At 42.7% G+C, this 13,492-nt stretch overlaps 1 protein-coding gene across 1 annotated transcript in view; it reads left to right on the top strand.

Moving 5' to 3' along the window:
* The window catches only part of LOC126356185 (brefeldin A-inhibited guanine nucleotide-exchange protein 1), a 202,260-nt gene that overhangs the window by 88,453 nt on the left and 100,315 nt on the right, over positions 1-13,492 (top strand). Inside the window, exons 15-16 of the mRNA XM_050006963.1 lie at positions 8,733-8,884; positions 10,159-10,287. Of these exons, the coding sequence (XP_049862920.1) occupies positions 8,733-8,884; positions 10,159-10,287 (281 nt within the window). The remainder of the gene's footprint in view (positions 1-8,732; positions 8,885-10,158; positions 10,288-13,492) is intronic.

Genomic DNA, 13,492 nt, shown 5'->3' with positions numbered 1-13,492 from the left:
TCCATGATGGAATGTAACAATATTGGAGAAGGAAAGTTGTCACTCACCATATAGTGGAGATGCTGAGTTGCAGATTGACAGAACAAAAAGATTTTCACACATAAAGCTTTCGGCCAATGGCCTTCATCAACAATAGACCAATACACACACATAGGAGCGAGCGCGGGCGCGCGCACGTGCGCACACACCCACACACACACACACACACACACACACACACACACACACACACAAGACTGCAGTCTCAGGCAACTGAAACCACACTGTGAGCAGCAGCACCAGTGCATGATGGGAGTGGTGACTGGGTGGGATAAAGGAGGAGACTGGGGTGGGTAGGGGGAATGATAGTATGGTGGGGATGGCTGACAGTGAAGTGGTGCAGGTTGGGCAGTGGGCAGGGGAACAGTGGGGAGAGGGAGGGGGAAGTAGCGGAAAAGGAGAGAAATACAGAGAAGTTAATAAAAAATTTAAATAATTTAAAAAAGACTGGGTGTGGCAGTGGAATGGTGGCTGTGTAGTACTGGAATGGGAGCAGGAAAGGGGATGGATGGGCAAGGACAGCGACTAATGAAGATTGAGGCCAGGATGGTTACGGGAATGGAGGATGGATTGGTGGGAAGGATCCATACGGCACAGGCTGTGAAGCAGTCATTGAAATGAAGGATATCATGTTTGGCAGCATGTTCAGCAACAGGGTGGTCCACTTGTTTCTTGGCCACAGTTTGTTGATGGCCATTCATGCGGACAGACAGCTTGTTCAACAGCCTGTTGCTGAACACACAGCCAAACATGATATCCTTCATTTCAATGACTGCTTCACAGCCTGTGCCATATGGATCCTTCCCACCAACACCAGCTTTTCTGCACAGGTGGGAACTTTCCCGGCAATACATCCTACATTCCCGTAACACTCCTGGCCTCAACCTTCGCTAGTCACTGTCGTCACCCATCCATCCCCTTTCCTGCTCCCATTCCAGTACTAAACAGCCAACACTCCACTGCCACACCCAGTCTTTTTTATTTGTATTATTTTATTTTTTTATTTATTACTCTGTATTTCTCTCCTTTCCTGCTACCCTCTCCCCACCTCTCCCCTGCCCACCGCCCAACCGGCAGCACTTCACGGTCTCCCATCCCCACCATACTATCCCTCCCCCTCCCTGCCGCAGCCTCCTCCTTCACCCCACCCAGTTGCCACTCCAATCATGTACTGGTGCTGATGCTTAGTGTGGTTTCAGTTGCCTGAGACTGCAGTCATGTATGTGAGTTGTGTGTGTGTGTGTGTGTGTGTGTGTGTGTGTGTGTGTGTGTGTGTGTGTGTGTGTGTGTGTGTGTTGTTTGAACCCTGGGAGAGACCTTTGAAGGTGGATATCAACTATGGATTTCCAGGACCTGTATAAAGTAAGGAACCTAAGACTATACTACAGCCTCATACATCTCTCTCCAGCAAGAGCTGCAACAACAAGATTAAATTAATTACAGGCATTTGAGAAGTCATTCTTCACACATTGCATTGAGATTCACTGAAACCCTAACACACTATGTGATCAAAAGTATCCAGACACCCCAAAAAACATACATATTTCATATTAGTTGCATTGTGCTGCCACCTCCTACCAGGTACTCCATATCAGCGACTTCAGTAGTCATTAGACATCGTGAGAGAGCAGAATGGAGTGCTCCACGGAACTCATGAACTTCGAACGTGGTCAGGTGATTGGGTGTCCCTTGTGTCGTACATCTGTACGTGAGATTTCTACACTCTTGAACATTCCTAGGTCCTCTGTTTCCAATATGATAGTGAAATGAAAATGTGCAGAGACACGTACAGCACAGAAGCATACAGTCCGACCTCATCTGTTGACTAACAGAGAATGCCGACAGTTGAAGAGGGTCCTAACGTCTAATAGGCAAACATCTATCCAGACCATTACACAGGAATTCCAAACTGCATCAGGATCCACTGCAAGTACTATGACTGTTAGGCAGGAGGTGATAACTTAAATTCCATGGTCGAGTGGCTACTCGTAATCCACAAATCAGGCCAGTAAATGCCAAACGACACCTCGCTTGGTGTAAGGAGGGTAAACATTGGATGATTGAACAGTGGATAAATGTTGTGTGGAGTGACGAATCACGATACACAATGTGTCAATGTGATGGCAGGGTGTGCGAATGGTGAATGCCCTGTGAACATCATTTGCCAGTGTGTGTAGTGCGAACAGTAAAATTTGAAGGCGGTGATGTTATGGTGTGGTTGTGTTTCTCATGGAGGGGGCTTGCACCCCTTGTTGTTTTGTGTGGCACTATCATAGCACAGGCCAACATTGATGTTTTAAGCACCTTCTGGCTTCCCACTGTTGAAGAGCAATTCGGGGATGGCGATTGCATCTTTCAACATGATCAAGCACCTGTTCATAATGCACGACCTGCAGCGGAGTGGTTACGCAACATCATCATCCCTGCAATGGACTGGCCTCCACAGAGTCCTGACCTGAATCCTATAGAACAACTTTTGGATGTTCTGGAATGCTGACCTTGTGCCAGGCCTCATGACCGACATATTTCTCTCTCCTCAGTGCAGCACTCTGTAAAGTGTAACACTCTGTGTGAAGAATGGGGTGCCATTCCCCAAGAAACCTTCCAGCACCTGATTAGACATATGCCTATTATGAGAGTGGAAGCTGTCATCAAGGCTAAGGGTGGGTCAGCACCATATTGAATTCCAGCATTACCAATGGAGGGCGCCACGAACATGTAAGTCATTTTCAACCAGGTGTCCGGATACTTTTGATCACATAGTGTACATGGTAAAAGGGATGTACAGTCATCCATGCATTTCAGTGATTTGCTGAATGTTGAATGTGGAGGTAGTTGCAAGCAGTTTAGCCACACATGTATGTGTATGTTTCGTTGATCTGAGGAAGGACACTGTCCGAAACATTGGAATAATTTCACTTGTATTTATGTGCCTGTTGATTACTCAACAACTCGGCTGTACAGTGCGTGATTACTTTTATTTCTTAACATTATTTTTATTCCATTATCTATTATTATAATGTAGGAGAAAACCTATTTGTGTGCTGCAGTATAGACTCATCTTTCTATCTAGTTTGCATTTACAGAGGTTTTTTCCTGTCTGCACTAAATTATTGTCTACAGTGGTAGTATGACAGGTTACTGTTTTTCATTCATTAGTTTCATATTATTTTGCTCTGTAATAGGCAGACTTGTGAAGAAGAGCTGTAGTTATAAATAAATCATAAAACAAATGTTAGAAGATTCCCATCCAAAATATTCCTTTCAAATAACGGCGACCATAGTATATAACATGCAACACACTTCATTAATCTCTAAGAGACAGATAATAATGAATAGTAAAAAGAATAGTGCTTTTTAACATAAAAATGAGGTATCTGAAGTCAAAGCAATGAGATAATGCATATGCTTAGGAAGTGAGATTGCACATTATGCCTAAAACAGGATAGGTATTAGAAATATAGAAGTATATGCATTTTCAACTTTTTGCGGTATAATGAACAGTCCATTAAATTTCGGACATGCAGCCGGCTGTCCTCAGAGTGAGTCTCAAGATGCAGTCTGTCTTGCGACTCACTCTGAGTATGGCCAGATGATACATGGTCGAAATATCAGTGGAAGAAATTTTATTTGTGTGGCTACGTGCCCAAAATTTAATGGACAATATCGGCAGTAGATTGGTATGAAGGAAGAAAACTTTCTGGTATTAAGAGTCCCATATCACGATCTAGTCACATTAATATGACAACAGCCTATGTTCAATAACCACTCACAGATGGCAAGTGGCAGCATTAGCAGTGGAGAGTATATAAAACATTTTGGGGATGTGGAAAACAGTGCAGTTGCTGTAATGCAGAAATGGAGCAGTTCATCTGATGTCCAAAAAGGCAACAGGTAGCTTATTCATGTACCCATGTTGACTGCTGTTTTGGGGCGACAAAGGCTGAAATTTGCATGCCAATACTGCAACTGAATGGTGGCCTTTTCAGATGGATCACATTTTATGCTCCAGTGGACAGGTGGCAATTGGCATGTACTGTGTGAAACATCTGAAAGCAAAGGGTTCAGGCCAGAGAAGAAGCACTATAGTCTGGGAAATGTTTTCATGGCATTCCCTGGGTGATCTCATCATTCTGGAAGTCACAATGGATCAGCACAATGCATCTATCCATGGGGCCATGTCAACCTCTCAATGCAGTTTATTTTCCCTTGGCACAGTGGCATCTACAGCAGGACAGTGCAGCATGTCACACAACTCACATTTGCTGTGCATGGTTCGAAGAGCACCAGGATGAGTTTACCATTCTCACCTGCCCACCAAACTCCCCAGGTTTAAACCTAACCTCGATCGGACTGTCCAAGTCACGTATCCTCAACCATGAAACCTCGAGCAGCTGCCCACAGCACTGGTGTCAGCATGGCTCCACATCCCTGTTTATGCCTTTCAGAACCTCATTGACTTGTCCTGCATGTTTTGCTGCAGTCTGCACTGCAGTAGGTGATTATTCAGGCTTTTGACAGGTGGTCACGTTAATGTGACTGGACAGTATGTTATCAGATATGAATGTGGAACAAAGGAAATCCCTGAAAATGTGTGTAAGGTGTGACACTGTTTGGAAGGGAGACACGGACTGAGGGGTCCTTAGAGAAGATAAAACTGTAAGCATTTGAAACAACACACTATCGGGTAAAGTTAAGTGGACAGAAGCTGCAAAAATTTAAGAGATGTTAAAAGAAGTTAGGAAAAAACAACATGAAAACCCATTACTGGGAGAAGTGATATGTTTGTAGGGCACCTCATACAGCATCAATGGATAGTGAACAATACACTGGTAGGGAGCACTTCTACTATCAAATATGAATGTAGAACTGAAGCTCTTGGAATATGCAGTAGATGTGGTGGCTGGTGGGGGACGGGGAGGGGAAGGGGGTTGGAGGGATAAATATATATAACAACTGAAATGGGATATAAACAATATTAAGTAAAGGATAGATTGCTACTCAGTGTAAGTTGCAGACAAGCGCAGCAAAAAGACTTTTGCACAGTAAAGCTTTCAGCCAAAGCCTTTTTCAGCAAAGTGCGTGCACTCACACGCACATGCACACGCACACGCAGACACAAGCAAGCACACCTCATGTATGTGACTGCTACCACCAGGAACTCTGACCAGAAACAGGATGTAAGGATTAATAGATGCATAAAGGTGATAAGATTGTCACAGGCAAGAAAGAGATGGAAGATGGCGTGAAAGCATTAGCAGTTGTAGTTCACAACTACAGCAGCCCATGGAAGAGGAAGAAAAACCAACATGAAAAGTATTTGACAAAAAGCATATTATCTGGATTTTTTTAAATCTCTCTTTCTGTTGTCATATTAATTTCTCTTGTTTCATCCAAAATCATGGTGCTACCTCATAAATTATTTATTCACTTTTACTGTAAACAATATTGAATAGACAGCCTTTTTGTCACGTGTCATCCTATTTGACTCACTGAATCTAATTACAATATTATGAAAAGGTTAGTTGCTACTTACCATATAGCAGAGATGCTGAGTTGCAGATAGGCACAACAAAAAGACTGCCAGAAAATGAGTTTTCAGCCAAAAAGGCCTTCATAGGAGATAGAACACACACACACACACACACACACACACACACACACACAAACTTACATGTACACATGGCCTCAGTCTCTGGCTGCTGATTCCACACTGCGAGCAGCAGTGCATGATGAAAGACGCAACCATGTGGTGGGGTAGGGAGGAGGCTTGGGTGTGGAGGAGTAGGGATAGCAGGGTAAGGGTGGGGGACTGTAAAGTGCTGTTTGTGGGAGCATACAGGGACGTGGTGGAGAAAGGATAAGGCAGCTAGGTGCAGTCAGGAGGTTAGGCGGAGGGCGGGTGAGGGTTAGCAGAGGAGGAGAGAATGTGGGTGTGTAGGTGGAATAGAGGATTATGTAATGCTGGAATGGGAACAGGGAAGAAGCTAGAAGATAAGGATGTCCATGCAGGACTTGTTAAAGACTTTCTTTCCTTCTCCCGATCCATGCAATGGAATCACTTCTTAGTCACCAAACCTACCAATCACATTCAACCAAAGACCAATGTTGAACCTGTCTGTTCAGTTCAATCCTCCATTCATCCGTGATCCACCCCCACTACCCTCCCCAAAATCACCCCCTGCTAACTTTACAGAACTTCTTAACCTCAAATCTTGCCTCACCATCATTCCCCAAATCCCTCAACGTGCAAAATGCCCTTACATCTGCAGAAAGAACTATAATCCACCACCTCCAAACTGATCCTAACCTTATAAATCTTCCAGCTGACAAAGGCTCCACCACTGTTGTTTTGAACCACAAAGTTTACCTGGCAGAAGGACACCGCCAGCCATCAGATTCGTCCACCTACAAATGCTACCACAGTGACCCCATTCCAGAAATTCAGCAAGATCTCCAGTCTCTCCTGAAATCCTTAGGCCCATTCCAGAACCTCTCCCCAGACTCTTATCTGTCTTCTCATCCTTACCACTCCCTGCACTCCCACCTTCTACATGCTTCCTGAATTCCATAAACCCAACCACCCAGGACACCCCATTGTGGCAGGGGTGGCCCCACTGAGGGGATCTCATTACCCACAGCCTACCCTCGTTTATAAAAGATACCGACCATTTCCTCCACCGACTCTCCACAGTTCATGTTCCTTTACTACACGGTGTCCTGCTCGTCACTATTGATGCCACTTTCCTTTATACTAACATCCCTAATGTTCTTGGCCGTACTACTTTTGAACACTGCCTTTCCCAAAGCCCAATGGATTCCATGCCTGCAACCTCCATCCACATCAAACCTACCAATCACCAGCAATACTTGAACTATGACAGCTGCCACCCATTCCATAGCAAGAAGTCCCTTCCATCCAGTCTAGTCTACCCACCCATGGTCCTCACACCTTAAGTGACGAGCAGTCCCTCTCGAAATACCCAGAGGGTCTCGCTGTGGCCTTCACAGGTCGGAATTACCCTCCCAACCTTGTATAAAACCAGATCTACCATGCCTTATCTCTCCAGTCACCCGCCATTTCCCAAAGCCCCACTGTCCAGCCACAGAGGAGCATTCCCCTCGTGACTCAGTACCATCCAAGATGGAAGCAACTGAATCACATTCTCCACCAGGATTTCAACTACCTCTCATCGTGCCCTGAAAAGAGGAATGTCCTACTAACTATCCTTCCCACCCCTCCCACAATGGTATTCCACTGCCCACCAAACCTACACAAGAGAGTGCCTGTGAGATAGTGATTGTATGGTCATTTTGAGTGCCTGCGTGTATGACAATTTTAGTTCTTCTTCTCATTAGTTTGTTTTGATAAGTGTCAGGGTGCTGATAACCTCGCCAGTCCAGTCACAAGCCTCACCTATCTCATCAAAGGCAGGGCTACCTGTGAAACCAGTCATGTGATCTACAAGCTAAGCTGTAACCACTGTGCTGCATTCTGTGTGGGCATGACAACCAACAAGCTGTCTGTCCACATGAATGGCCCCTGGCAAACTGTGGCCAAGAAACAACTGGACCGTCCTGTTGCTGAGCATGCCACCTAACACCATGTCCTTCATTTCAATGACTGCTTCACTGCCTGTGCCATTTGGATCCTTCCCACCAACACCAGCTTTAATGAATTGTGCGGATAATATAGCCTATGTTCATGTAACCCTCCTGGTTTCAACCTTCTTTAGTCTTGTCCCTGCCTTCTAGTCCCTCCCTATTCCCATTCCATCACTACACAGTCCTGTATTCTACCCAAAATCCCACAGTCTTTTTAACTCGACTCTGCCCCACTAACCCTCCCCCGCCCTCCGTTTAATCTTACGGCTACACCTAGCTGCCGTACCTTCTCCACCTCATCCCTGTATGCTCCCACAAGCAGCACTTTACTGTCCCCCCCACCCCTCCCCTGCTATCCCCCTCCTCCCCGCCTCATCCTCCTCCCTACCCCCACCATCCAGTTGCCACTCATCAAGTGCTGCTGCTCGCCGTGTGGTCTCAGCAGCCAGAGACTGTAGCCGTGTACATGTGCGCATGCACGTGCTTGCCTGTGTGTGTGTGCGTGTGTGTGTGTGTGTGTGTGTGTGTGTGTGTGTGTGTGTGTGTGTGTGTGTGTGTGTGTGTCTATCTCCAATGAAGGCCTGTTTGGACAAAAGCTTATTTTCTGACAGTCTTTTTGTTGTGCCTATCTGCAACCCAGCATATCTGGTGTACGGTGAGTAGCAACTACCTTTCTCATAATAATGTATTCTACCCTGGATTTTCTGTTGTTGGATCTAGACCTAATTACATTTACAGTTGAAATTAACAGCCGTTCAGTAATGTCACCTGTTTTCAAGTAGAATAAATACAAACATTTAGATTGCTTCTCACCACATACAGGAGGTGTTGACTCGCAAAATGTATTTCTGATTAAACTACAAGTGATTTTTCTTAGGTAAATTCAGAAAAACAAGTTTCACACAACTGTGATACAAATTGTAATAAATCAAATGAAGCCTATATTAAGGTATTTATCTTAAAGTAGTGCATAGATAGGTACTGGATTTTTCTTTAGATAATATGTGGTCATGTGTGTGCTACTGTAGCAACATTTCACTTATTGTTCTTTTTTATGTCTAAGTGAGTTCTTTACCTTATGTTTCTAGTGATATCAAGTGAAAAGAAGCGACGTCTTCTGTGGAATATGGAAATGGAAGCAATATCTGCTGCAGCCAAGAATTTAATGGAATCAGTCAGTCATGTCCAGGCACCATTTACCTCAGCTAAGCATGTGGAACATGTTAGGCCTATGTTTAAAGTGAGTTACCATTTCTGGTCTGCAAATTCAACTAATCTTGAAGCCATTCGACATCCACTCCTGAAGGCCTGCAATCGTCTTCATGCACAGTGATCAACAGCTACACACATCCTTGCTATTCCTGCATATTTTCTTGTCCCACAAAGAAATTCCATGGTTTATCTACAAACTATTCACTTCATTACATGGCACGCCTACCCCCATTTCAGTTTCAAAATTTTCATAAATGTGTCTTCCAGTTTACTTTTCCTGAATCCATTTGTTTGTAATTTCCTACATGCATTGTCCATTAAGTGACTCTCATTTTTCAAATGATTTTTGTATTTAAAAATTATTTTTCGTGTGTGTGTGTGTGTGTGTGTGTGTGTGTGTGTGTGCGCACGAGTATATACATATCCTTTTTTCCCCCTAAGGTAAGTCTTTCCGCTCCCGGGATTGGAATGACTCCTTACCCTCTCCCTTAAAACCCACATCCCTTAATCTTTCCTTTTCCTTCCCTCTTTCCTGACGAAGCAGCCGCCGGTTGCGAAAGCTCGAAATTCTGTGTGTATGTTTGTGTGTTTTATTCATTGTGCCTATCTACCAGCGCTTTCCCGCTTGGTAAGTCTTGGAGTCTTTGTTTTTATTTATTTTTCACGTCCATACTTTAAAATTAGTAGTACCCACAAATTGTAAATGTTCTGTTTCAAACACATCAGTTTTGAAACCTCTGTTTATTTTATCAAAAGCACTCCTGGTGCCACTCACTTTTCGGTTTATTTCCTTTCTTCCCTTTTTTTTTAGCTCCTTTTTGGCTAATTTATGGCAGAACTGATTTTGAGAAGTGTCCCACATTAAGCTCGGGTCTTGTGTGTGTTACTTCTTTGAACTTATTACGTAAGAAATTTGAAAAAGACATTGTTCTGAAGAGAAATCTGAAGTTGCAACATCAGAATGTGTATTGAAATTTGGGGTGAAATTCTCTTACCCTTTGTAGGTCATACTTATTATAAGTTTTCAAGTAAACTAAAAAGTGTGTATAAATAATTTTTGTGCCTTTTTACACATGTGCAAGAAACTTTTTAACAGCTACTTATAAATAAATTATGTCAATATAAAGAAGGGTTGCTTTGACTGAGCCCGCAGGCACAGTAGCAACTTTTTAAAAAAATTTCTCTATCTATTTTTTGAATCAACCATCTTCTCTTGAGATTAACAATTGTTAAAGTTAAGTATAATTGATGTAATTCATTGTTATAGAATTATTCGCTGTACACTTTGAATGATTGTTTCAGATGGCTTGGACACCATTTCTTGCTGCTTTTAGTGTTGGCCTACAAGATTGTGATGATCCTGAAATTGCTTCACTGTGTCTGGATGGTATTCGCTGTGCAATCCGAATAGCATGCATCTTTCATATGACGGTTGGTATAATGCTATCATGCAGGAATATATTTGTGTTCAAATCCTCTAACTCATACACGGCTTGACACTTTGCTCCATACCTACTCCCTCTTCCCAACAAGCTTCATTTAGGCGTTTTAATTTTAACCTAATTATTTTCTTTGACAGATTCAGTGTAATATTATTTTGGTTTTAGCCACTCTGTCATGTCTAAGTCTATGTTGATTGTAATTTATTTACTGTCGCAACCAGTTCTATAGTAGTCAGTAGGTTACTAAATGATAAGCCTGTGTAGAGAAACTAATTAACATACAATACTAAATTTCATAGTCATACGTTTTCCAAATAAGTAGACAGCAGCACCCAAAAACAGTATTCTTGAAGTGCCAAGTATTTAACATGTCATAATTTATTAAACAGAAATGTCAATATTGCTAAAATGGAAGGCCTAAAGACATCTCCAAACAAGACGGAGCAGAGCTTTGTAAAACTAGATCCGTATTCAGGAAGGCAGTGGCTCAAATCCCCATCTGCCTGTCTGCACAATTTTAGTTTTTATGTTGTTTCCCTAGATCTGTTAAGGCAGATACTACAATGGTTTCTTTGAAAAGGACCCAGTAAATTTCCTTCCTCATTCTTAAAATGAAAAACCACTTGACAGCATCCATTGTGGAATTAGTGTTTGTCCAAGGTCATTTAAAAACAGATATGTGTATTTTTGGGAAAAAATCTGCAAAAAGAAAATAATTAAAAAAATAAACTGCTTAAAACTGTTGGTGACACAAATCTTGCCACTTGGATGGCCTTAGATTCAAGAGAAGCAGTGAATTAAAAGCCAACAGTAAAGAAAATAAAGATATAGTCTGTTTGAAAGTGCACATCTTCATACATCCGTGAAATAAGAATCTGCTGTTTGGAAACATTCGCTACTGTGTTGCTCAATTCCATACCCCTTAGCATGTGTGACTGCTCCTTGGTATGCTGTAAGATGACCAAGATTTTGCTGTACAAGTGTGTAGCATTCTTTGACAGCACTCCTCCTAAGGTCATCCAGTGTGTGATGGTGCACTGTGAGTTCCACATGGTCTTACATATGCTAAGTTAGGTTTGTCGCCACAAAATTGAGATGTATATTGTTATGTCATAACCAATAATATAGTCCAAATCCAAAAGCAGGGTTGCTGGTGAAGTACTACACTTAGCATAAAAAGCAAATTACTCCTGGACAGTGTGTACAGCTATTTATACAAACATTGAATATTCCAGAATGTATAGACATTTCAAACATAAGAGATTTGGAGAACCTTCAAGAACTGATAACTCCTAAATGGCATATAATTCCTGGTAGTCTGGTTTGAACTGGTGACCCATAACATGTCAGTCAGTGACACCAGCGACTACATCACACTGCATGAAGCACAGCTCACAGAATTGTTCTGTCTCGTGGAGAAGCAATGACCCTCTGTTCAGAAGTTCTTGCTGGAGCTGACTACAGAACCCTGGACTAGGTCCGGTCAGTGATCGTCTGTATGAGAGGCACTGGTGGATCGTCAATTTCTGGTAATGTTGTCACATCCTCTTCATTATGACAAGATTCGAAGGTAGTCTCTCCCACAGAAGTTTCGCAATCTTCAAGTGCATCTTCAGTCTTTTTGAAAGAGAAGCCTTCATCAGTGTGTGTTTTGGACCTGTATATGGAGGACATCGACAACACCTATGCAGTTTTGTCTTTTTGATGAAGGACCACAATCCTCGACTTCATTTTTGATGTCCAACAAGCAACAAAGGATACGATAGGGTCCAAAGAAGTGCTTCAGTAAATTTGCCAATTGTATTGCTCTCTGCACAGGCATTAAAATTCATTACCACTCTCCCAGGTTGTAGCCCACTAGCCCATACTTTGCATTAATAGCTCTCTCGGTCTTCTCCTGGGCATCCAGGGTCTGTATGCGAGCCAACAGCTTTGCTTCTTTGGTCCTGGTAATCAGGTGTTTCATTTTCTCACAGGTGACAGTGGGACAGTGTATTGATTGTCATTTCCACCTCACAGCTGTAGAGTAGAAGAAATGGTATGAAGCCTGTAGTGCCTCACTCACTTCGTTGTATTTGAATGTCATGAAGGGCAGTATTGTATGCCAATATCTCTCTGTTAGACAGACATTAGCATAAATTGCAAGCATATCTGCCAGTGTTTTAATAAATCATTCTTTGAGATAAGTTTTTTATATGAAGTAGGCAGTTGTCATCCTATGGTTGATGTTGCAACGTGAAATTACCTTTGATATCATTCTCGACTGGAAAGCTTTTCCATGATCGGAGATCATCACACTACATGCTCTGTGCTTCAAAACATCTTCTACAAGGGACCTTGCAATTTCCAGAATTTAAGTAGTTGGCACAGGTTTGCCGACAGAGTAACAAGGGAGGTAGCCATTGCAGATTATATCTGTCAGTTCATGTTTGTCAGCTTCGTAACCCACAAGATACTTATTCCAATTTGGTGGAATGACGCTGCTGCAGGCAGAATTAGTACCAGATGCCCTGGAGGCAATTGTGGCATGTTTTTCCATTGCTGACATTCCTTACAGAGAATCACATAGTGTTTACTGGTTTGTTAGAGATGTGGCCAGTGATACTAGCATGTCATTCTGTCTAGAGTCTTCATGAATCCCAGGTGACCAGATGTTAGTGCATCCTGGAAAAACTTCAGGATAGTTGGCCATAGATGATCTGGGATGATGAGCAACTATTTCCACCACATCAGATCATACTTTCTCTTACACAGTGTCTTTCTAAGTAAACGGAAGATTGTTTACTCATTTTTCAAGGCTTCTATGGTTTTCAGCAATAACTGAGATTTTGCCGATAGCTGCTATGTTCTGACACAGGATTCCTCGAAAAGCATTTAGCATTCTTGTGTTTGCATCCATTTTTGCATGCTACTGTGAGGTATTGCTGAAGTCTTTGTGCTCATCTCACCAGTCGACCCAGCAAAACCTTCAGGCTAGTCCCTAACAACATAAATGGGTTAAAAAATAAATACAGTTGGAGCTTGTTGATCACGCCGACAGCTGCAAGGGTTGTAGAGTAGTTCCCCTTGGACTCGAGAGAGTGCTTCTTAAGCATAAGATATCACCTTTCCAGCATCTTCATGGATTTGTACTACAACTGTATGTATCCCATAATGCCTAGCATCGGTGTAAAATTCTGTCTAAGCATTCTCTT

Source organism: Schistocerca gregaria, chromosome 3, assembly GCF_023897955.1.
Source record: "Schistocerca gregaria isolate iqSchGreg1 chromosome 3, iqSchGreg1.2, whole genome shotgun sequence".
Lineage (NCBI taxonomy): Eukaryota > Metazoa > Arthropoda > Insecta > Orthoptera > Acrididae > Schistocerca > Schistocerca gregaria.
Note: the sequence above shows the minus strand (reverse complement) of the source record. Positions and strands in the feature narration are given on the sequence as shown.